The sequence below is a fragment of the Rhincodon typus genome, chromosome 12 (assembly GCF_021869965.1).
Source record: "Rhincodon typus isolate 14 chromosome 12, sRhiTyp1.1, whole genome shotgun sequence".
NCBI classification, from domain to species: Eukaryota; Metazoa; Chordata; class Chondrichthyes; order Orectolobiformes; family Rhincodontidae; genus Rhincodon; species Rhincodon typus.
The window spans coordinates 6,131,210-6,154,877 of record NC_063343.1 but is presented as its reverse complement, the minus strand read 5'-3'; the positions used below and the strand labels follow the sequence as shown (position 1 = coordinate 6,154,877).

The 23,668-nt window shown below is 42.6% G+C and overlaps 1 protein-coding gene across 3 annotated transcripts in view; it reads right to left on the bottom strand.

The window, feature by feature from the left end:
* The window catches only part of jakmip2 (janus kinase and microtubule interacting protein 2), a 110,273-nt gene that overhangs the window by 15,202 nt on the left and 71,403 nt on the right, over positions 1–23,668 (bottom strand). For all 3 annotated transcript variants that reach the window (XM_048603664.1, XM_048603665.1, XM_020511792.2), the window contains 2 exons: positions 15,878–15,931; positions 12,430–12,495 (listed from right to left, as the gene is read on the bottom strand). In XM_048603664.1, the coding sequence (XP_048459621.1) occupies positions 12,430–12,495; positions 15,878–15,931 (120 nt within the window). The remainder of the gene's footprint in view (positions 1–12,429; positions 12,496–15,877; positions 15,932–23,668) is intronic.

The following is a 23,668-nucleotide window of genomic DNA, read 5'->3' as shown; positions in this document are numbered from 1 at the left end:
GGAAGCCCAAGCAAAACTAGAATCAATGGGAATCAGAGGGCAAACTCTCCGCTAGTTGGAGTCAAACATGGCACACAGAAAGATGGTTGTGGTTGTTCGATGTCAGCCATTTCAGCTCCAGAACAACTCTGCAGGAGTACCACAGGGTAGTGTCCTAGGCCCAACCATCATCAGCTGCTTTATCAATGTCCCTTCCCTCCATCATAAGGTCAGAAGTGGGGATGTTCGCCAATGATTGCACAATGTGCAGCTCCATTTGTGACTCCTCAGATACTGAAGCAGTCCATGTTCGAACGCAACAAAATCTGGACAATATCCAGACTTGGGCTAGCAAGTGGCAAATAACATTCGCACCACAGAAAGGCCAGGCAATGACCATCATCAATAAGACACAATCTAATTACTATTCAATGGCGTTACTGAATTCCCTGCCATCAAATCCTCAGGCATCGATGATCAGAAACTCAACTGGACTTGCCACATAAACACATTTGGTTTACAAGAGCAGATCAGAGGCTGGGAATCCTGCAGCAAGTAACTCACCTCCTATCTCCCCAAAGCCTCCCCACCATCAACAAGGCACAAGTCAGGAGTGTGATGGAATACTCCCCACTTGCCTGGATGAGTGCAGCTCCAACAACACTCAAGAAGCTTGACACCATCCAGGACAAACCATCCACTCCCTCCACCACTGACACTCAGTGGCAGCAGTGTGTACTATCTACAAGATGCACTGTAGAAATTCACCAAAGATTCTGACACAGCACCCTCCAAACCCACAACTGCTTCCATCTAGAAGGACAAGGGCAGCAGATACATGGAACACCACCCCCTGCAAGTTTCCCTCTAAGCCATTCACCATTCTGACTTGGAAATATATTACTGTTCCTTCAGTGTGGCTGGGTCAAGATCCTGGAATGCCCTCCCTAAAGGCATTGTGGGTTTACCCACAGAACATGGATTTTAGCGGTTCAAGAACGCAACTCACTGCCGCCTTCTCAACAGCAACTAGGGACAGGCAACAAATGCTGACCAGCCGCGACGCCCATATCCCATGTATAAGTTATGTAATAAAAGTAAACAGGCAGTGTAGTCTTTATGGGCTGACTAAAGAAATAGAAATGGACTTAAGAGTGTAGGAGCTGTGCACAGGCTGCATAGCAATTACTGTGAAATGATAGCTTATACAAATGCTATGATTAATCAAATGCTACAAAGTGATTTTAATGGAGAAGTCAAACTTTCATATAGATTGGAATAAGCAGACTAGTCAATGCTAGAAGGGTACAGAATATCTAGAGCATTGCCAGGTAGATTTTCTGAAAGTCTCCCTATGAACCAACAAGGGGAAGGTCACATTAGATTCAGTAATGGCCAGGATTTAGCTAACAACCTATCAGTGTGTCACATAATGAACATAATATGATCAGATCTACGGCAATGTGTAAAAAGGTAAAACAAGAAATATCTACAGATTCTAGAGTTAGGTAAAATTAATTTCAAAAGGATGAGACAGAGACTGCCCACTCTAAACTAGGAAAACCTGCTTCTCAGGATCAGTGAGATTTGTTTGAGGAATTTAACATGGTTGAGTTTATATCTCGACAGGACAAGAGTTATACTTGTCAAAATTGGCACAGCCAACTAAAGAAGTAAGAGATGAGATAAAACACAAAGCATGTAAAAAAGCAAAAAGTAAAACACAGCTCCAAATATCTGGGAAAGACACAATGAACAGCAAAGGATGATAAAGCAAAACTACAAAAAAGGATTAGGAAACATTAGGATTAGGAATGCATTGCCGGAGAGGGTAGTGGAGTCGGCCTCATTAGGGGCATTTAAGTGGCTATTAGATAGGCGTATGGATGATAGTATAAGGTAGTGGTGGAGGTTAGATAGGTTTAGGGTAAAAGTTCGGCACAACATCGTGGGCTGAAGGGCCTGTACTGTGCTGTACTGTTCTATGTTCTTTCTATGGAACAAAACCTGCAAGGGGCACCAGCAGGTTTAAGAACTGTTTCTTCCTTGCCGTTATTAAACTGATGAATGGACTTTCTAACTTCAAATAATGCTGATCTTGTTAACATTGATCCTGCCCAGCGCACATCCTGTGTGTTGTAACCTGTATTTAACCTTACACTGTCCAAGGTTTTTTTTTCCACCCTATGATCTGTATGTCCTTGCTTATGACGATTTGCCTGTAGTGCTTGCAAACAAAGCTTTTCACTGTACTTAGGTCCATGTGACAATAAATCAAATCAAATCAAATTAAATATGAAACCAATGGTTCACAATTGCATCATGGAAGAGAGGGCATTCAGGCCTGATGTGGAATACTTTAAACAAAATAAATAAATAAACATGGCTTTTGTTCCCCTGTAATTCAAGAAGCTATGGACGATTTTATCGCATTTATATGTTTAGTAACTAATAACCCTATTTTTTTTGTTGAGAGAACCAGGTTGAATTGGCTCCTATTAAAAAGTAAACTCACTTGATCTGGGAAAAGGTATCGACAGAGGGAGGAATGTAGTGACTGTAATGAGGTCAGCCAGGTGGACCCCATAGAATATAAGTTCCCTGACTGGACCAGATTAACAGCCCCAGTCAGGGAGCCCTGGCTGACAGAGGAGTATCAGACATTCAGACACTCTGAGGAAGCTGGATCAGTGTCAAGGACTCACCACATGTAAATAAAGGGTGACTTGGCAATGGGATATTGGCCTCTATGGAGTTATTTCAGGGATGCTTTGCAAAATAAATCTTGTTGAGACCACGAGGAGGCAAGTGAATAGAGAAGAGGAGCCAGTTCATCTCTACTCACCCTGGAATTTAAAAACTTGGGGTATCCCATCTGAGACTGTAATGACCTGAGTAGCCTATCCTGAATAAAGTCGTAACAATTTAAGGTAACAATAATAACATTATATAGAATTCAGACAGTTTCAGGGGAATCTAAGACCAGGTGTTAGAATCTAAAATGAGAGTCAGGAGTGAAGTTAGGATGCAAAAGGGAAGTCAAAGTTTGGAACTCTCTTCAAAAACAATAATCGATGGAAGTTCCATTGTTTAATTTTAAAACTGAGATTGATTGATTTTTGTTACCCATAAGTAGCAAGAGACATGGAGCTAAGGCAGATATATCGGAGTGAGGTTGCAGGTCACCCATGGTCTGCAAAAACGACAGAACAGGCTCAACGGGCTAAATGGAGTTCTCCAGTTCCTATTCATTTATAAAGGAGGACTATGAAACAAGAAGCTGCCTCTAAGTCTTAACCTTCCCTTCAGAACCACCTTGACCTTAGAATTGGTACTAATCCCAGGGGAGGTTCGAGAGCCAGATGAGGGACACCGTTTTACTACCCAAAGCGTAGATTTGCTCCCTCACCTTGTAACAATGGGGCTGCACTTACCACAGGCATTTCAGAGAAGCCAAAGAAATTACAGGATAATGCAGCTGAACTGGGGAGGCGATGGCCTAGTGGTATTATCGCTGGACTGTCAATCCAGAGACCCAAATCATGTTCTGGGGACTTGCGTTCAAATCCTGCCATGGCAGACAGTGGAATTTGAATTCAACAAAAATATTTGGAATTAAGAATCTAATGATGACCATGAATCCATTGTAGATTGTTGGAAAGACCCATCTGGTTCACTAATGTCCTTTAGGGAAGGAAACTGCCATCCTTACCTGGTCTGGCCTACATGTGACTCCAGATCCACAGCAATCTGGTTGACTCTTAACTGCCCTCCAGGCAATTAGGGATGGGCAATAAATGCTGGCCTGGCCAGTAATGCCCTCATCCCGTGAATGAATAAAGAAAAAAAAAAGTTGGGAGTGAGAGCCAGATCCTGGCAACAGTGGACGTTGTCCCTCTTTCATGCCTGAGGCTAGGGAATGCCAAACCCCAAGAGTGAAGAGGAACATTTACCCTATTTTGTTTTATTCCCATTGCCTTCAATTATTCTGCAGTCCACCAGAACTACCTTTCCAATGTTAAACAAATAGAACTTTGTTAAAGGGCTGAAATAGTGAGGAAGATTACTTCGGCAAGTGTTCTCTTCTGGAACAAGGCTGAGGAAGAAGTTGAATGAGGAGCATTGAACTGAGACAAATACCAAAACTAACCAGCACAGGTCAAGCCAATTCGGACTATAATGAGAGACATTAGGAACCGCAGATGCTGGAGAATCTGAGATAACAAGGTGTAGAGCTGGATGAACACAGCAGGCCAAGCAGCATCAGAGGAGCAGGAAGGCTGACGTTTCGGGCCTAGACCCTTCTTCAGAAATGGTATAAAGAAACTATAATGATCCTTTTATATGTTAAGGAAAAATGAAGTCAGTGGCTGAAAACCGTAATTAAATTTTTAAAAAGATTGAAAGCACATTCCAGTGACTTAACAATACAATCAATTGTGGCTGCAAATTTATATTACTCCACCTTTTGTATTTCATAAAGCATTAAAATAGAAATAACCTGTCTGAAAAGCTACACCAGGAACAGAGGCTTGGAAGAATAAGAATGGAGACCATCTCCTAACTTATTAACATTCAGTTAGATACTTAACTATGTGGAAACAAACCATTAAATCATAGATGCTTGGACAACTAGAAGATGACTGAATGAGATATTTCCAGACACTAGCTTATGGTGTTACAAATGAAATGCACTGGCCATGACCTTATTTGGTTCACAGAGCAATCGGAGACAGAAGGTCATTTGAAATGCCAACCTCCAGAGCTTCAAGAATCTGCTTCCTCTGCAGAACGAGGCGAGGAACTTATATGATATAACAATACCATGAGTAGTTCCTTTCTTCTCATTCTCTCTCAGTCCAGGCTGCAAGTCTTGAACCCTATCTGCTGATGTTAATTATCAAAGTACCATGGAGAAAATATTTTAAACAAAACTCAAACCAGTGAGTGAAAGCAGCAGCAAATTCAGTCTGAAGACATTGAAGATATATATACCTTTAGTTTTACTGGACTCTAAATTACTTAATCTGTTGCCCCACTCTGCAATAAAGTGATACCATGTGAACTTCAAGCAAGTGTGTGAAAGTCAAAGTGATCTTTAAAAAAAATTTTTGGAGTGGGTTAAGTATAATAAAATGATTTTTTAAAACCTCAGGAAAAACTGTATTTCATGGTCACAACACATAATAGTTAAACATTCACTCATTTGGCACATCCATTCTTTTCAAACAAAAGAAAATTGATGCAGTTAAATGAGGAGAGGGAAAAGAGGGGAGCTATTTGGCTGTGCCTCATATGACAGTAACAGACAGCACCACTTCAAATAACAACATGGCAATGAGATATGGTGGCCTAAGCTCAATTTTAAAAGTGAAAATTTCAGATAAATGCCAAAATGTTTTTCTGGATGTAACACAGAAAGGATTGTCAGAAAGGGTAATGGAGGCAAGAACAGAGGAGGCATTTAACAACTGGAGGGTACAGTAAGTCCTTTCTCTTCATCGAGTTGCACAGCCTTTTCTTATCTATCGGTCTAGTGATCTTATGTCATTTAACGCCCGATACAAACAAGCACACACAACAAGAGTGATAATGTGATTGACATTAAAGAGTCATATGAAGTTTTAGCAAATGCTGTTTCATAAAGGGTGACTTGAACTGCCCGAATCCCTCAATTGGGAAAGAACGAAGGGGAAGTGGGAGTGGGCACTGAGGCATGAAAGGTTGTGCCATTCCCTTAATAATAATTTCCTAAATAGATAAGAACAGACGGGGTCAGCTTGGAGCAAGGCATTGGTTAAAGTAGTTAGTACCATTAATGTTGCTTTTAAATTTTTTACCTTACTCTAATGTCAATCCTTTAACAATGTCTGGTTCCTAACTTATGTTTTAAGCTCTGTAAAGTAATGCCTTTTATTCCTCTGTTGTATCCAAGATTTGTACCCAAGATGTTGCAGACATTGTAAAAGATTTTCACTGTACGCCTACAATGGAATACACATGCTAATAAAGGATATTCTATTCTATAAAGGATATTCTATATTCTATTCTATCATCCCTAACCATTTTGGTAAAACCGAACTCTCTGCAGATATTCTTTACATTGGACACTTATATTTCACATATATGTCGCCTCACTCGTGAAGATTTGAGTACAGGAGCAGGAATGTCTTGCTGCAGCCGTACAGGGCCTTTGTGAGACCACACTTGCAGTACCGCGTGCAGTTCTGGCTTGTTTACCCAAGAAATGGTATACTTGCCACAGAGTGTGTGGTTCACCACACTGATTCCTGCAGTGGCAGAGCTGTCATAGGACCCTGTATTCACTACAATTTAGAAGGATTAGAGAGGATTTCAGCGTGTATATTTCTGACAGCTGGGCAGACCAGACGCAGGCGTGATAGCCCCCGCTTTGGTAGGTGAGGGAGGGTCTAGAATACAGAATCATGGGCTCAGGATACGGGGTGGATAATTTAGGTTTCAGATGAGGAGAAATATCTTCTTTCAGAGGGTGGTGAAACCTGAGGAATTCTCAACCGCAGAAATCTGTGGAGGCCAAGACACTGAATATATTCAAAAAAAAGTAGAATCCTAAATGCCAAAGACATCACTAGGAGGATGAGTCACAATGCCAAAGTATTTAGAGATATTTTGAACATTTTATTCCAAATCAACATTTATTTTTATATAGAAACAGCAAACACTGCAATGCAAATGCAGTGACTGTCTGGCAAGGTCCTGTGTGAAGTTGATAGAATATTCGAGCAGCATGAAGAGATAATGAAGTGGACAATTAACTCCCATCTCAGCAGAAAGTCACCTCTCATAAACACGTGTTTTATCCTCCAAAAATAAGGGGAAACAAAAGGGTTAATAAAAACTGCAACATTAGTCTGTGTGCGCCACTAGCCAGGCATTCTGGAGTCTGGTCTAGAATGCTCTGAATGCCACAGTGTTGAGAGCAGCCATTTTAAACACCCCTGCGCAGCAGTAAAGAGGGCGGAAAACTCTCTTTCTCTCTCTCACTCTGTTGGAATGCGGTCACTGTCAAAACGTATCAGAACATCAGAATATCTGCCAATCCGAAAAAGACCAAAAATCTTGAAATCAATTGCCTCAGCAACCAATGACAATACTACAGATGTCATCTGAAAGCAGGCACATCATCATCTATGTGCCTGTCATGAACTATTCAGAGACTGATCTGTACATCTTAACATTTTTATAGAATAGAATCCTGACAATATGGAAACAGGCCATTCAACCCATTGAATTCACATCCGAACCTTACAAAGAGTGTCCCCCCCAGACCCACCTGTTCCTACCCTATCCTGTATTTTTCAAGGCTAATCCACTCAACCTACATGTCCCTGATACTATGGGGCAATTTAGCATGGCCAATCCACCTAACCTGCACATCTTTGGACTGTGGGAGGAAACCAGAGCAAACCCATGCAGACACGGAGAGAACGTATAAACTCCACACAGACAGTTGCCTGAGGGTGGAATCGAACGTGGGTCCCTGGTGCTGAGAGGTAGCAGTGCTAACCACTGAGCCACCTTTGCTGCCCAAGACTGGCTCTTGTTTCCACTCCTCATGTATTTATTATTATTTCTTCTCATGTTTTAATTAATAAACTCACTTTTTTTGTTAATCCAAGAAAACCTGGTTGAAGTGGCTCTGTTTTAAAATATAACTTCATTTGGGTCTGATACCTATAAAGGAAAGGGATACTTTCTAAATCAACTTTGTTGCTACCAAGGGGTTGGTGACTAACCAAGAACAGCAGCCTTAACTGGGAATTTAACAATTCCGGGTGTCCTGTCGGAACCTGAAAAAAAAGTGGGAACCCTGCCCAGGATCTGGTTGTAACCTAACTGTTGGGATAAAGGATCAGCCATGATCATACTGAATGGTGGAGAAGACTTGATGGGCTGAATGGCCTACTCCTGATCACATTTTCTATGCTTCTACGCTCTCTTTTCTGTTTTCAATTATTTGGACAAAAGTTGACTCATGTGCAATGCCTCCTGGGTCCCACTTCCTAAATTACTTTGGATTTGCTGCTGAGCACTATTGTGTTTTCCAGTTATTATTCCAAACTGTTTATTTGTTGTGGATGGATAATTGCTTGCACATGTCTTTCCACATTAATCCTTACATTGTACTAACCTTCATAATAGGTTAGGCTGCCAAGACAAGCAGTTACTGACACCCCACTTCCATGTGTACAAAGTTACTTCTCTTTTTTCTCTGTGACTGTATGAAAGGCAGCCCAAGACAGAAACTCTGTTTCGGGCTCAAACCATCTTTTAACAGGGAGAACGGGTGTTATGGCTTACAACAGGCTCCGCTTTAAGAAATGGACATGAATCAGATTGATGGGCAGGAAACCTGATAAATTGCCCATAGTGTTCGGGGATGTGTAGATCAGGTGGGTTATAGGGGGATGGGTCTGGGTGGGATGCTCTGAGGGTTGGTGCGGGCTTGTTTCCACAATGTAGGGATTCTATGATCTATGAAAACCATCCAAAGTTCTGAATTCAACATTGGTCTGTAGATAACAACCATCTGCTCTCGTATTGTTCAGTGCTCTAGCATTGCTGCCTCACAGCGCAAAGGACACGGGTTCGATTCCAGCCTCGGGCAACTGTCTGTGTGGAGTTTGCACATTCTCGCTTTGTCTGCGTGGGTTTGCTCCGGTTTCCTCCCACAGTCCAAAGATGAGCAGGCTGGGTGGATTGGCCGTGCTAAATTGCCCCATAGTGTCCAGGGATGTGTAGATTAGGTGGGCTATGCGGGATGGTTCTGGGTGGGATGCTCCGAGGGTCGGTGTGGACTTGTTGGGCCGAAGGGCCTGTTTCCACGCTGTAGGGGTTCTATGATTCTAAAGAGGGGTAAAGTGATATACAAGCGCAGAAAGTAGCACCTTCAGGATGTTTGGGGTTTAGAAACAAAGTTTAAGAGTGATTGGAAATATTGGAAATGGAGAAAAATGGAGTCTTCTGACTAGGTTGGCAGAGAGAGGACATGTAATTGATCCTCAAGGAATTGGCAGGCCTAGTTAATGTACGCTCACAGTGTGTTCATAAAGTGCCAACATGAAGCACACAGAGAGAGAAGGTCACTGTCAATTCTACACCACAACCACTAGAGAGCACCACATCCTTAACTTCTCATTAATCCTGACCGCTGGAGCGCCATGAAAGGAGCTCGATAATAAAATCTGCCAATCAAACGAGGCTTGTTATTCAGAGAATATAGCTTTAAACATACAAAAATTAAATTCAAAAATTTGCATTTGAAAACAATAATTCAAGATTTTCCTCCAAAAAATGGGACAGAAGAAGCTGAATTTTGGCAAAATACCTTTTGAGTTGCTGACTTAATAAATGAGAGACTAGAACTAATTCTTAGAATCCCTACAGTGTGGAAAGAAGCCCTTCGGCCCAACAAGTCCACACCGACCCTCAGAGCATCCCACCCAGACCCGTGCCCCTATAACCCACCTGATCTACACACCCCTGAACAGTACATGCAATTTAGCATGGCCAATCCATCGAGCCTGCACAGCTTTGGACCGTGGGAGGAAACCGGAGCTTTTCTGGTTTATACATGGTTGAAAGGAATCAAGTTATAGCCACTCACTCGAATTCTGCACGGAGATATTTCCGTAATGTCTTGGTCAAAGGAAGACGCACAAACAATATTGCTTGCCATGTCATCTCGTACGTATGAGGATATAATTGCTCTTTCATAGTTAAAAAATATATTAAAATAATCACAAAATACAAACACCCAGTAGATGTTGTACAAAACTTGCATTCTTTTAGCCTCATTTTCTTGCACAGTGAGACAAAGCAACAAGTTAATAGAAGGGTTCAGAAGATTAAAGTGTTCAATCAGTTTACTTCCTTCTGCAAGGTACAGGAGTGAGGTTCAACCATAGAAGATGGAGTAGGTGAACAAGATGGGTCGCCTCTTCCAAACCTTCTTGCTGATTTTGTTTATACACAGTAAAATGGAACAGGGTGTAAGCTCTGACTACTTCCTAATACTGTTCAGCATACCATGTGTCTACACATTAAGCCCATCTTCTTCTTCCGTACGTGTCTGGGAAAAAAAAATTATCTGACAATTCACTCACAACTGTGCTTCTAAAATCCAAACTCTCTGTCTGTGTGTTCACCACAAAACCAGTTACTCAGCACCCACACTTCTACCAGTGAGGTTCCAGCCCCCATTGAAACCAGTACCCTCTCTCACCCTGGCCTTCTGGTATGGCCTGTATCTCTGTCCCCTTACATCCAGGGATGCAAAAGTGAAAGGTTAAGGTGAACATCTGGCATAGCCATTCACCACCAGATTGAACTGGATCAACTTGCATCTTTCTCCAGTTTCTCTCCTATTTCTCTTTGTACCCTCTCTGAGCTCATCTTGTCCATGAGACCCACCTCCTGTTCACCCATCCTCCCCTCCTGGCCTGTACGACAGTTGACATTGTTAATGGCTTCTCTCTTCAGGAGTCATTACTTAAATCTGTCATTACACCTCTCCTAGAAATACAACCCTGGGCCCCATGCCCTTCCAAATAATGCCCTATCCCCAACCCATCTTTCTTCTACAAAGTCTTTGGACATGTTCTTGCCTTGCAAATCTGTGCCCATCTTTCTCACAACTCAATATTTGATTTCTTCCAATCATGTTTTTCCACCCTTGGCACAGAGTCGAAACAGTCTTTACAAAGTCACAGGCGATGTTCTAAAGGTTCCTTCATGGCCCAGCTTGACCTGTCTGCAGTCAGAAACAGCTGGTCACACTATCTCCTCCAATACTTCTCCCTTTGCCATCCATCAGGGTCTCTCTCTCATGTGGTTCTGTTCTTAACTTTGTAATTGTAGCCAAAGAATCATTGGCAACATCTTCTTTTCCTGTTCCTGCACCAGTGCCTCAGATGATTGCTGTCGCCTTCTTATTGACTGGCCGACAAAATGAACAGATGATCATCTCTTGCCTGAAATATTTTTTTCTTTGGAGACCTTTACAGAATGGAAATGGCAAGTTTGGGTTAAAATGTAGAAAGTTAGCGGTGATGGTTAAGTTGCAAATTCAAAGATCTTCAGAAGATGAGATTGGAAGGGAGAGGTGCACAAGGGAGCGAGCAAGGGAGAGAGTGAAACAGAGAATGAGAACAAGAGAGAGAGAGTTCCAGAATATGGGGCCAAGAAAGATGAAGTTGAGTGAAGTGTAGTGAGTGGGTTAGGAACTTGACAAGGTAGGGCAAACATTGTCTTTTAGTTGGAATCTGGGGCAATGCCATGGAGTTATTATTTGTTTGTGAAGATTCAGATTTATGGGTCAGATTTATGATGGCAGCTTAAAGGTGTTTATTGTACCTGAGGACGTGGGCAGCAAAGTTTCAGACAAACCAATGTTTTCATATCAATGCTTAGCAATTTTTTTTACTTAAGAAACTGATAAACATTCGGTTCACATTCATATTGCATACAACTGGCTTCAGCTTAAACACACAGCTGGAGGCTGAGTAAGAAACCACGTTGAGGCAGGACTAATACAGAGATATTTTTGATGCCAAACTTAGATTTTAGGACTTCAATGTCAAATTAAAGAGAAATCTGACTCAGCGAGGGCTTTATCTCAGCATTGCCATTATTTTGCACTGTACCCTCAGCATCTAGTCAATTGAGTTAACTGAGCCTTAGTTAGAAATGGGGTCCAAACAGCAGAATTCAATGATAATAGAAGTGTGAAATCACAGGTACATTGCCTATGAACACAGACTGCATGCTCACGATTTACGATGTGTTTCCTGTGAGTGCCAGTCCCTGCTAGGAGTGTTGGAGCACAGAATTACTCCTGGTAAGTGCAAGCAAACACTGGTTCTCTACCTGCCTGATCAGAGGCTTCGCCACAGGAATTGGAGATGGTTATTAGGAGTGGAATATGTAGAGACATGGAAAATATGAGGAGTGGACCATTCAGCCCTTCGAGCCTGCTCTGCCATTCATTTGATCATGGCTGATCATCCAACTCAGTAGCCTGTTCTGTTGTCTCCTAGTCATTAGGAATACCCTTCCTGCATCTACCCTGTCCAGTACTGTTAGCATTTAACAGGTTTCTATGAGATTCACCCCCTCATTCGTCTGAACACAAAAAAAATTTAATTCTAACCAATTCAACCTCTCTTTATGTCAGTCCCATGAATCAGTCTGATAAACCTTTGCTGCACAGTCGCCATCGCCAGAACATCCTTCCCCAGATAAAGTTATAATGCTTTGGATCATCTTTGCTTTGAGCTGGTAACTTGTCATCTTGCCTGAGCAACTTTGCTCGATGTCTAGGCACAACACACTGCGGGATCTTTCTGTGCTTATTTCAGATGTCATTTCCTCAAAGAATTAGATCTGTGAGCAATCATTCAACTCTACCTTTTCTGCCAGAGACAGCACCGTGCTCGCCTGGATAATTGCCACTTGCTCCTCATTTCTCAGATTCTAGGAAATAAAAAATGAAAAGCAGATATTGACTTACGGAAAAAAAATGCACATTGCACAGATAGATTAGCAGTGCTTTGTTTATTCCTTCGTGAGATGAGGGAATGACAAGCAAGGCCAACATTTGTTATCCATCTCTAACTGGCCATCAGCAGGTGTTGTTGACCTGCCTTCTGGAACTGCTGTAATCCATGGGAGTGCTGGATATATATCAACGTTGGAAAGGGATATTGAGGATTTTCATGGAGTGACGATGAAAGAACACTGTTTGGATCCAAGTCAGAAGTGTGTGTGGCTTGGAGAGGAACCTACATGTAATTGTGTTTTCATGTGTCTGCTGTCCCTGTCCTTCTAGGTAGAGGTTTTGGGTTTGGCAGGAGCTGTCATGAGTGGCACGGTGGCTCAATGGTTAGCAGTGCTACCTCACACCAGGGAACTGGGTTCCATTCCACCCTCGGGTGACTGTCTGTGTAGAGTTTACACATTCTCCCCGTGCCTGTGTGGGTTTCCTCCAGGTGCTCCAGTTTCCTCCCACAGTCCATAGAGGTGCAGGTTAGGTGGATTGGCCATGCTAAATTGCTCATAGTGCCCAGGGATGTGCAGTCTAGGTGGATTAGCCATGGGAAATACAGGGTTAGAGGGATGTGGTGCGCCAGGATGTGATCCTCTTCGGGGGTCGGTGTGGACTCGATGGGACGAATGACCCGTCCCTAAACTGTAGGGATTCTATGACTCTATAAGTTACTGCTGTGCATCTCGTAGGTGGTACACGCTGCGGCCACTGTGTGCCAATTAAGCATATTGCTTTATGACTCAGTTTCTTGAGTGTTGTTGGAGTTGCATCCATCTAGGCAAATCCCAATCCCAATCCTGACCTGTGTCTTGCAGATGGTGGTCTGGTTTCGGGGAGTCAGAAGGTGAGTGCTTCCAGCTCTTTCAGCTACAGTGCTAACCTAATCAAGTTTCTGGTCAATGGTAATTGCAGGATGTGAGTAACAGTTAGAATAAAATTCAACATGTCTTGCTGAGTGCAATTCAATTATAAACTGTCTGATGTAAAGCAACTGAACTAGAGTCATTTGTTTAACATCAAAAATTGATAACTGGAATACAAGGCACACATTTCTCTGATTTAAAACTCACTGCTCACTGCTTCTGATCTTTATCGCAGGTTACAGGTGGCACAGTGGTCAGCAGTGCTGCCTCGCAGTGCCAGGGTCTCGGGTTCAATTCCACCCTCAGGCAGCTGTCTGTGTGGAGTTTGCATGTTCTCCCTGTGTCTGTGTGAGTTTCCAGCATGTACTCTGGTTTCGTTCTGCAGTCCAAAGATGTGCAGGTTATGTGGATTGGCCATGGGAAATGCAGGTTTACACAGATAAGGCAGGGCTGGGTTGGAGGGTCAGTGTGGACCTGATGGGCTGAATGGCCTGCTTCCACCCTGTAGGGGTTCTCTGAAGTTAGGAGATGGAGGACTGGAGATATATCTCCCCAGCATCACTTGCGTATGGTGCTGTTACACACATCATACAGACAGTCAGGGAACGTGCCCTGCAGGAACATAATAGGCTTTGTTTAAACTGAAGCACACATCAGGCAAAACTTCATCCCCAGCACACAATGCTTTTCAAATGGAAATACATCATTAGCTGGTTGCAACATATAATTAAGAATCATCATCACAGTGCCAACTGTTTTGTTGCTGTGGCTACACCCAGCAAATCTAATTTCCGCTTTCAGCTTTAGCTGAGTGGCAGGATTTAAATATCCCAGCTGGCAGTTGCACACGCATCTAAATGCTGGAAATCCAGGTGATGTTCTCATCGTCAATTCACTCCTCATTAAGGAATTGTGAGCTGGCATCCAATAGGGTGACTAATCAGGCACCTTGCAAAAGGTGGAAAAGTAGATTCTCTCTCTCTCTCTTTCATGGACACACATACACGTTGAGCACTTTCCCATTAGTGGTGTAATAACAAGCAGGGTCTTTCCCGGCAGTGGCGGTGAAATAATCCAGCTGAGAACCCTTCCCATTTCACTCCTTAGTGCAACACTTAGATGCCAATCCAAGTCCAGCATTTAGGGCCCAGTGTAACCTGCCTGCCTGCTCGTGCAGGGAAGCACATGATGTGTGAGAGGTCATTCCTGGACCCGTTACAAAGTGAGGCACTGCAGAGAAGTCAAACAGTTCCTTACAGGAAAGGAAATGGGCGTACAGGAATTAATCCTCTTCACTTTAATATGGTTTCTGTATGGCAACCGCAGCTGGAAAACTGGGCTCATTCCAACTCTATCAGCAATAAGAGACCCAAAGATGGGAGAAGAATAAATCTGGTTGAATACTAAAATCATAGACTATCCTATCAATTGGCTGAGTTGCCTCTGGGGATAAAGTGAAGGCCCTTTTGTCTCTCTTTGATGTGGAGGTACTGGTGTTGGAGTGGGGTGAACAATGTCAGATGTCACACGCTACCAGTTTGTACACTGACAGATTTATTTGGAATCACATGCTTTTGCCAGTAAAGCTTTCGCTCACACTGGCCCGAAATTTCAGAGCGGCAATGACTTACCACCTTCACAGTGACTGTAGACGAGGTTCCTTCACACCCTTACCCCGTTCTGAGCCAGCCACTGAGCAACTGGACTGGTCATTTTTGCCAGGCCCATTCAGAATGCAAACCATGGTTCCACACGCTACACAGGACTGCAATTGTCATTCTCTCATCTGAAGTGGTCGGCTGGTAGCCTGGACCAAGAGGAATCTGAAGACAAGTTGTCCTCAGATTTAAGAGCCTCTGCCCAAAAATGCCAACAGGCTATCCATCCAAGTTTGACCTTGTTTATATCTGACATCTGCGCACATCAAGTGGAGTTAGTGAGGAGTGTTGATGAGAAACATTACCCATAGTTGTGCAGCTCAGACAAGTGGGAGGTCTCCAGTTCTTGTGACTTTAGTTCCAACTATATTATGGATCAGCAGTGTCTTTACCCGCTGACCAATGAGTCAGGGTGTGTGATTGTAACAAGGTCAGCCAGATGGATCTCACAGAATATGGGTTCCCTGATTTGGGATGTTAATCTGGTCCAGTCAGGGAGCCCTGAGTGACAGATAAGAGCAGGAATGTCAGAGGCTCTGTTTACTTTGGGAGCCGGCTCTGAGAAAGCTCAAGTACTATGCACATGTAAATAAAGGGGGACTTGCTGATGGGATACCGGCCTCTGTGGAGTTATTTCACAGGGGTTGATCTCAATGAAATGTAAGTTCACATACTAATAACAGAAAGAAAGGCTGGATAATTCCGTCATAAAGACAGCCTACATAGAAAAGTTGCCGTGAAAAGATTTCTCTAAAATTATAAAACCCTGAGAGAAAAGCAACACTTACCCCATTGTCTCCCAGTATGTCCAGCTGTTTAATGAGATCATGAATGGAGACATCCTGTAAAATAAAATGATTCCAAACATATTTATTAGGTTAATTGTGACAAAGCACGAACCAAATAACATCAATTTAACGAGAATATGTTGTAGGAGCTATGCCACAGAATATATTGAACAGCTGGCTTACTGTGGGGATGGATGATGAGAATCTGAAGAGGTGGATAGTGTAACATTGTGCGTCCTGATTATAATTACTTCTTTTCCCCATTCTCTGTCTCACATTCCCTCCTGTAAGACTCTCCTTAAAACCTACCTCTTCAATCAGGCTTCTGATCATCTGACCCAATAACTCATTATGTATCTCAGTGCCATACTTTGTTCTAAAATGCTCCTGTGGGATGCCTTAGTTATTATATTAAGCAGGCTCTGGAAACATAATTTGCTGTTCACCAGCAAACCTGCTGTCTAGGTCATGAGAAGATCTTACAAAATATTCAAGCATGTGCTGGTGGTAACTGTGGTTGGGAGACAGATTACACTTTTAAAACTGTCACAAACATACAGAACGCTGGCGAATTTGAGAACCCAGTATTAAGGTGGGCTAATTCTGTGACCCTTGACTTGGATTTAAACCCAGCCTGCACTATTATGATAAAAGTCTGATCTGTTGGCAGCCAATCCCTCATGATTCAGAGTCCCAGAACATACAACATCCACATTTTGATTCTAATTCCCAGCCTTAGGTTGGTCACAAGGGTGTCCGACAGGAGATGTGAAATGATCCCATGGAATCACTTTGGAAATTGACACTGGTGACAAAATACAGAGCAGCCTTTACTTTCTGTCTAACACATGTCATTTCTAAACAGTCAACGACACTGCTAACCAGATTTTTGTGCCTTGCTGCTTTTGGTAGCACTCCTCCTAAACACCAGAAATCCTGGATTTAAGTCTCAGCCCAGCATTTGCCCACAGGATCTGAAATGATATTTGAGCGAGGTTACTCAGGGAACGCTGCTTTGCTGAAGGTAGCGTTGCTCCGTGACTCATAATAAAGTAGTTTGGATACCCATGTGAGAAATGTCCTGGTTCAAGTCGATGTTAAAATTAATTGTATCATTTGAAGGGAAGCTGAGGGTTCTCTAAATGACGTATCAACTCAAACTCTGAAAAACAAATCAGTTGGTCATGAGTGTGTCCAAAGTAGACCCTGTATTTGTTTACAAAATAACTTTGAATTCCGAAGTACAAAGAGCTATGATAAAGGAGCTGTGTTAGTGTCTTTGTTTTATGTTCTGCTTTTTGACAAGGACAAAATTAATTGATAAAGAAGGACATTAAACATCTGTAGATGTTTTTGTATTTTCCATCATTATCTCTTAAACTATTGATGTTACAATCTAAAATTGCACAACCCGTGTGCTGCCTAAGGGGTTTATAAAATCACCATCTGTAATACTTCTATATAACTGGAAGACGTTGGAAACTTGACACCAGTTCCTTAATTACCATTCTCGTTTGGTTCCAAGTCACAAGAACACTCATGGACACATCTATTAGTAATTCGATCTTATCAAAAAATAAACCTTATCTACAACTACGATTTTAAGTGTTCTTGACATCACCTTGTAGTGACTCTTTTACAATGAATTATGAACCAACATTTAAGGGTCAAATGTCTGTACTACAAAGGCAGTTTGTAAATTGACAACCATCAAAATTGGCTGCTTTTTGTATCCCGGGAACCTACAGGACTTCAATAGTAAGCTGGAAAATGAAACAAAATTATTCAGAGACATGGGCAATGATGGATTGACTCTCTAAATACATTGAACAAGAAATAGCTGGTGGGAACAAATCACATAATGCTGTGTGTTTGGTGGGATTGATCTAATTGTCTTGGAACTCACATGGCCAGCTGATAACAAATTAGCAACCACGATTCCAATACATGTAGATTAGCCACCCCATGTCCGTTGGGAATGGGATTCTGAAAACCGCTTCAGCAAGTAAGCTATTCACTAACCTGATGATGCAGAGACTTTTCTGAATCAAAGCACCTTACGTTAGTGACAATAAAGTGTGGAGCTGGAGGAACACAGCAGGCTGAAGAAGGGTCCCGATCCGAAATGTCAACTTTCCTGCTCCTCTGATGCTGCCTGGCCTGCTGTGTTCCTCCAGCTCCACACTGTGTTATCTCTGACTCCAGCATCTGCAGCTCTTGCTATCTCTATAGGCGTTAATGAGTTACTCATGAGCCCAGAATGTGGAATCAACCCAAGATTTAAAGGTGGATGTGGTGGGAGAAGATTATATTATTATCATGGATGTGATCTTTGTACCATAGGAAGTTTGTATTTAGGGACAAGAAAGGGACTTGTAAGCATCACAGGGGGCAGGATCTGTCAGCCATGCAGACAGGAACATACTTCTTACAGCGATTGTCAGGACGAATAATGCTTGAAACTAAAGAAAGTTACAGCCAGCAGCCTATATGGGTTTCAACTGAAATTGAAGGGAACATTTGTATGCTTCCTGGTATAGTCAGCAGTTAAAAGAATATCGAACTGTGCCAAGTTGTAAGCCCTGACCATTTTATCCCATCAATGTTCAGGATCTGGAAATAGAACATAACCAGCAATGTCTGGGTTCACCTATCTACAGCAGTACTGCAATGATTAGAACACTGAGGGTAGATTGGTGCTGAGAGAAGTAAAGGGTCATTCTCTTAGGGAACAATAGACAGATCAGCTCACCAAATCTGAACACCCTTCAGCTCTACCCAAAATTAAGTGAGTCTCATAATTCATCGTAAAAGAGTCACTACAAGGTGAGGTCAAGAACATTTAAAATCATAGTTGTAGATAAGGTTTATTTTTTGATAAGATCAAATTACTAATAGATGTGTCCACGAATAGCATTTAAATAAAAGCTTGATACTAAGCAGAATATACATCTAATTCAATTATGTTAAGCCATGTCAGTGAAACAGAATGACATGTAGCCTTGCAGTTCAGATATGCTATTAAATTCCTAGAATGACTGGGTGGGATGCCAAATGGCTGTGCAATTGTTGGGTCTTATAATTCCTTCCCAGACTAGTATGCAAGGATGGCAGATAGTTTTCTGCTAATGTATAGACCCAGATTGCTATTAATCTGTCAGGAATATAACATGAAACTACATAACCCTAAGCATTTGCGGGACAGGACCCATCATTGTGTGTGTCAGCTCTCAGCTACATTAATCCAAGATTCATCCCATTACACTGTTCTCTTTCCCTTCACACTGTTTTGTTTCACAGATTTATGGTAGACATATAGCTGCCATTCCTACTAACCCGATGCAATGCAGGTTAAGTGACCTGCACATGCTGATCACAGAATACAAGCACAGGTGGTAACCTTCCTCCCTGTTCTGGCTCCTTGACAGAGCTATCCAATTAGCCTTCCCCATGGACTTGTAGACTTCTATCCTCTGGATATTAATTCAAATTCCTTTTCAAAGTTACTGCTGAATCATCTTCCACTGCAATATCACAAAGTTTGTTCTCAATCCCATCAAGTTCCTATGTGAAAAAAGTTGCTTCCTAATGTTCATCAAAGACATTTCATTAGCATTCCCTTGTTACAGATCGTTTTTACCACTGAAACATTTTCAACTTAAAATACCTTGTAATTTGGAACACTCTGTCAGATTCACTCTGACATTTTCATCTCCTTTGTGAGTAACCTCAGTTTCTTAAGTCTCTCCGTGGTAAAACAAATAAGCGCAGGACTTGTACAACTAAAAGTAGGGCCATGAGAAGTGTTGTCGAACAGAGTGACCTAGGGGTTCAGGTACGTAATTCTTTGAAGTTTGCATCGCACGTAGAAAGGGATTAAGAAGGTATTTAGTACACTTGCCTTTATTGCTCAAATCTTTGAGTATAGGAGCTGGGATGTTATGTTGAAGGTGTGCAGGACATTGGAGAGGCCTTTTCTAGATTTCTTTTGTGTGCAGCTCTGGTCACCGTACTATAATGAGGATATTATTAAGATGGAGAGGGTTCAGAAAAGATTTACCTGCTTGTTACTGGGAATAAAGGATTTGAGTTACAAGGAGAGGCACTGAAGCGTAGGAGGCTGAGGGGTGACCTCATAGACGTTTATAAAATCACAAGGGGCATAGATAAGGTGAATGGCAGGTGTCTTTCCCCTAAGGTGTGGGATTTCAAAACTTAGGTGCATATTTTTAAAGGTGAGAGGAGAAAGATTTAAAAAAGACACGAGGGGCAATTTTTTTTTTACACACAGAATGGTTTGTGTGTGGATTGAACCTCCAAAGGAAGTGGTCGATGTGGGTACAGTTACAATGTTTTAAAGAGATTTAGAAAAGTACATGAATAAGAAATGTTTGGAGGGACATGGGCCAAGTGCAGTTAGGTGAGACTAGTTTAGTTTGGGATTATGGTTGGCATGGACTGGTTGGACCGAAGGGTCTGTTTCCATGCTGTCTGACTCTGTGCTTCTATAACTGAACTCCCTCATCCTCAGTACCACCCTTTGCAACCTCTTGAAGCAGGATGCTCGCAATTAAACACAGTGGGGTTGGATTTAGATGCTCCCTGAGTGGAGTGTGTTTTTATGTAATAAAGGGAGGGGGGAGCGACCCAGTCTGCCACCTCAACATTCACCCCCTGAGATGCCTCACATCATGCAGAGGTTGGCTGGGAGGCAAAATTGGCAGCCCACCCACCATTGATAAAAAATAAATTAGGGTCAATCGAGCAGGTTAAAAGCTTCATTTACTGCAATATAATGCAGGTCGAGGCCTAATATGGTTGGCATAGGCAGCCTGGTTTTAAAGAAGGTGCTTCAGAGGGCACGAAGGAAAGGGGTGATATACCATATCCCTTCCATGTACTGGAATGTCCTTTGCAGATCTGGGATACCCACTCACCCTCAGAAAATAGCTGGGCCTTAAAATCCATTCCCTAAAGGTGGCTCGACTTGAGGATCAATTGAGCCTTCGTTTTTGGGGGCTGCTTATAATCGCAGCAGTGTACGCTACCTAGATCTGGGTGCTACAGAGACTGCTGCAGATCGGCCAGTTAGGCTCAAAAAGGTGGTACAGCAAAGGGATGCATCAGCCTGAAACACTTGCAGATCAATTGGAGGAAGGTATGAGGGAGATGTCAGAGGTAGGTTCTTCACACAGAGAGTGGTGGGCATGTGGAATGCGCTGCTGGAGTCAGATACTTTAGAGACTTTTTAGTGACTCTTGGATAGGCACATGGATGATCGTATAATGTAGGGTATGCAGGGTAGTTTGGTCTTAGTAGGATAATAGGTCGGCACAACATTGTGGGCCGAAGGGCCTGTGCTGTGCTGTCCTGTTCTATGTTCTATCAAGTTTCCTTGACAGGCTGCTAACATTCCTTCTGCTGGACAGATAATCCGTACCTCCTTCCCCATTAAATGCTGCCAAAAAGGCCAGCTCATCAGACTTAACCAATGTTTTATAAACAATGAACAAAAACAAAGTTGCTGGAAAAGCTCAGCAGGTCTGGCAGCATCTGTGAAGGAAAAAAACAGAGTTAACGTTTCGGGTCCGGTGACCCTTCCTCAGCTACATAATATGATAAACATTTATGATAAACAACCTGGCTTTTGGACTGTATTTCCTCCACTGAAGACGAAGAATTCACACGCTCGTTCCCATCCAAGCCGCTCACCATCCTGACTTGGAAATATATCACCGTTCCTCAGTATCGCTGGATCAACACCTTGCAATTCTCTCCCTAATAGTATTGTGGGTCTACTTACAGCACATACATTTTATTTGAAATCTCTCTCCATTGTTTTCACCAAATTGCCTCACACTGGGCTTCTCGACATTCGTTTTAATCTTCCAAGGGTCTACAATTTCACCACTCCCTTTATGTTCTTAGCACATTGGCGTGCTATGCTTTCTACAAACTTTGAAATCATGCTTTATACACCACAGTTCAAATCATTTTCTTTTATTTGCTCATGGGAAGTCATTGTTGCTGGCTGATCATCATTTATTGCCTATTCCTAGTTGCCCCTGTGGAGGTGGTAGTGAGCTGCCTTCTTGAACTGCTACAGTGTATGTGCTGTAAATAGACCCATAATACTACTGGGGGCAGAATTCCAGGATTTTGATCCAGCAACACTGAAGAAACAGCGATACATTTCCAAGTCAGGATGGTGAATGGCTTGGGTGGGGCAGCTCGCAGTGGGTGGTGCTCCATTGTATCTGCCGCCCTTGTCCTTCTCAATAGAAGTACTTATGAGTTTGGAAGGTGCTGTTGAAGGATCTTTGGTGAATTTCTGCAGTGCATCTTATAGATAGTGTACACTGCTGCTATGGAGCACCAATGGTGGAGGGAATGGATGCCAAGCTGTGAGATGGCAGATTGATCTGGAGTACATTCTGCTGTTGATGGCCGTCAGTGGCTCATGGGTGCCCAGTTTAGAGTTGCCAGATCTGTTTGAAGTCTATTCTATTATGCACTGTGATGGTGCCACACAACATGATGAAGAGTATTCTCAATGTGAAGGGAGACTGTGCGGTGGTCACTTTTACTGAGACAGATGCATCTGTAGCTGGCAGGTTGGTCAGGATGAGGTCAGGTATGTTTTTCCCTCTTGTTGGTTCCCTCACCACCTGCCGCAGACCCAGTCTAGCAGCTATGTCCTTTAGGACTCGGCCAGCTCGATCAGTACTACTGCTGCCGAGGCACTCTTGGTGGTGGACATTGAAATCCCCCACCCAGAGTACATTGTGTGCCCTTGCCACTTTCTGTGCTTCCTTCTACTGTTGGTCAACATGGAGGAGTGTTGATTCATCAACTGAAGGAGAATGGTATATAGTAATCATCAGGAAGTTCTCTTGCTCGTGTTTAACCTGAAGCCAAGACGTTTCCTGAGGTCCGAGTCAATGATGAGGACTCCGTGAGTAACTCCCTCCTGATAACTCTGTCTGTCCTGCTGGTGGGACAGGACATATCCAGGGATGGTGTCTGGGACATTGTCCATAAGTTATGACTCCGTGAGTATGACTATCAGGTTGTTGCTTGACTAGTCTGTGAGACAGCTCTCCCAAATTGACCGCTAGCCTCCAGATGTTAGTAAGGAGGAATTTGCTGTGTTGACGGGGCTGCTTTTTTCCAGTATTATAATCTAAATGAATAGTGGTCCTACTACCAATCCCTAAGAAACTTTACTGTATACATGCCCCAGCTTGAAGAATAAACAAACACTCACCACATTCTCTACTTTCTGTCCCTTAGCCAATTTTGGATCAACACTAGCACAACCGCTTTAATCCCTAGAGCTTCAATTGTCTGAGATGTTTCCAACTGATTGAATACAGAAACCAAAATAGAGCTGGCTCTCTCTACAACCGCTTATAAGCTGTACAAATTATAACTCCAACAAAAACAAGGTTAATGCGTAAAAATGTACAAGGTGAACACTGTTTTGATGAGTGTGTCACCTTTTTTCAAACTTAAAACAGTAAAGGATTACACTAATATTGTTAGAAAAGGTCAGGAGCCTGCCTTTGGAATGGATTGCTTGCTGACGCAAGGGGTGATGTGCAGACTTTCAAGAAAAAGCAAGAACTGGCTCCTAGTAAAAACTGAAAGAACTGCGGATGCTGTAAGTCAGGAACAAAAACAAAGTTGCTGGAAAAGCTCAGCAGGTCTGGCAGCATCTGTGAAGGAGAAAACAGAGTTAAAGTTTCGGGTCCGGTGACCCTTCCTCAGAATCAGTGTACTGAGGAAGGG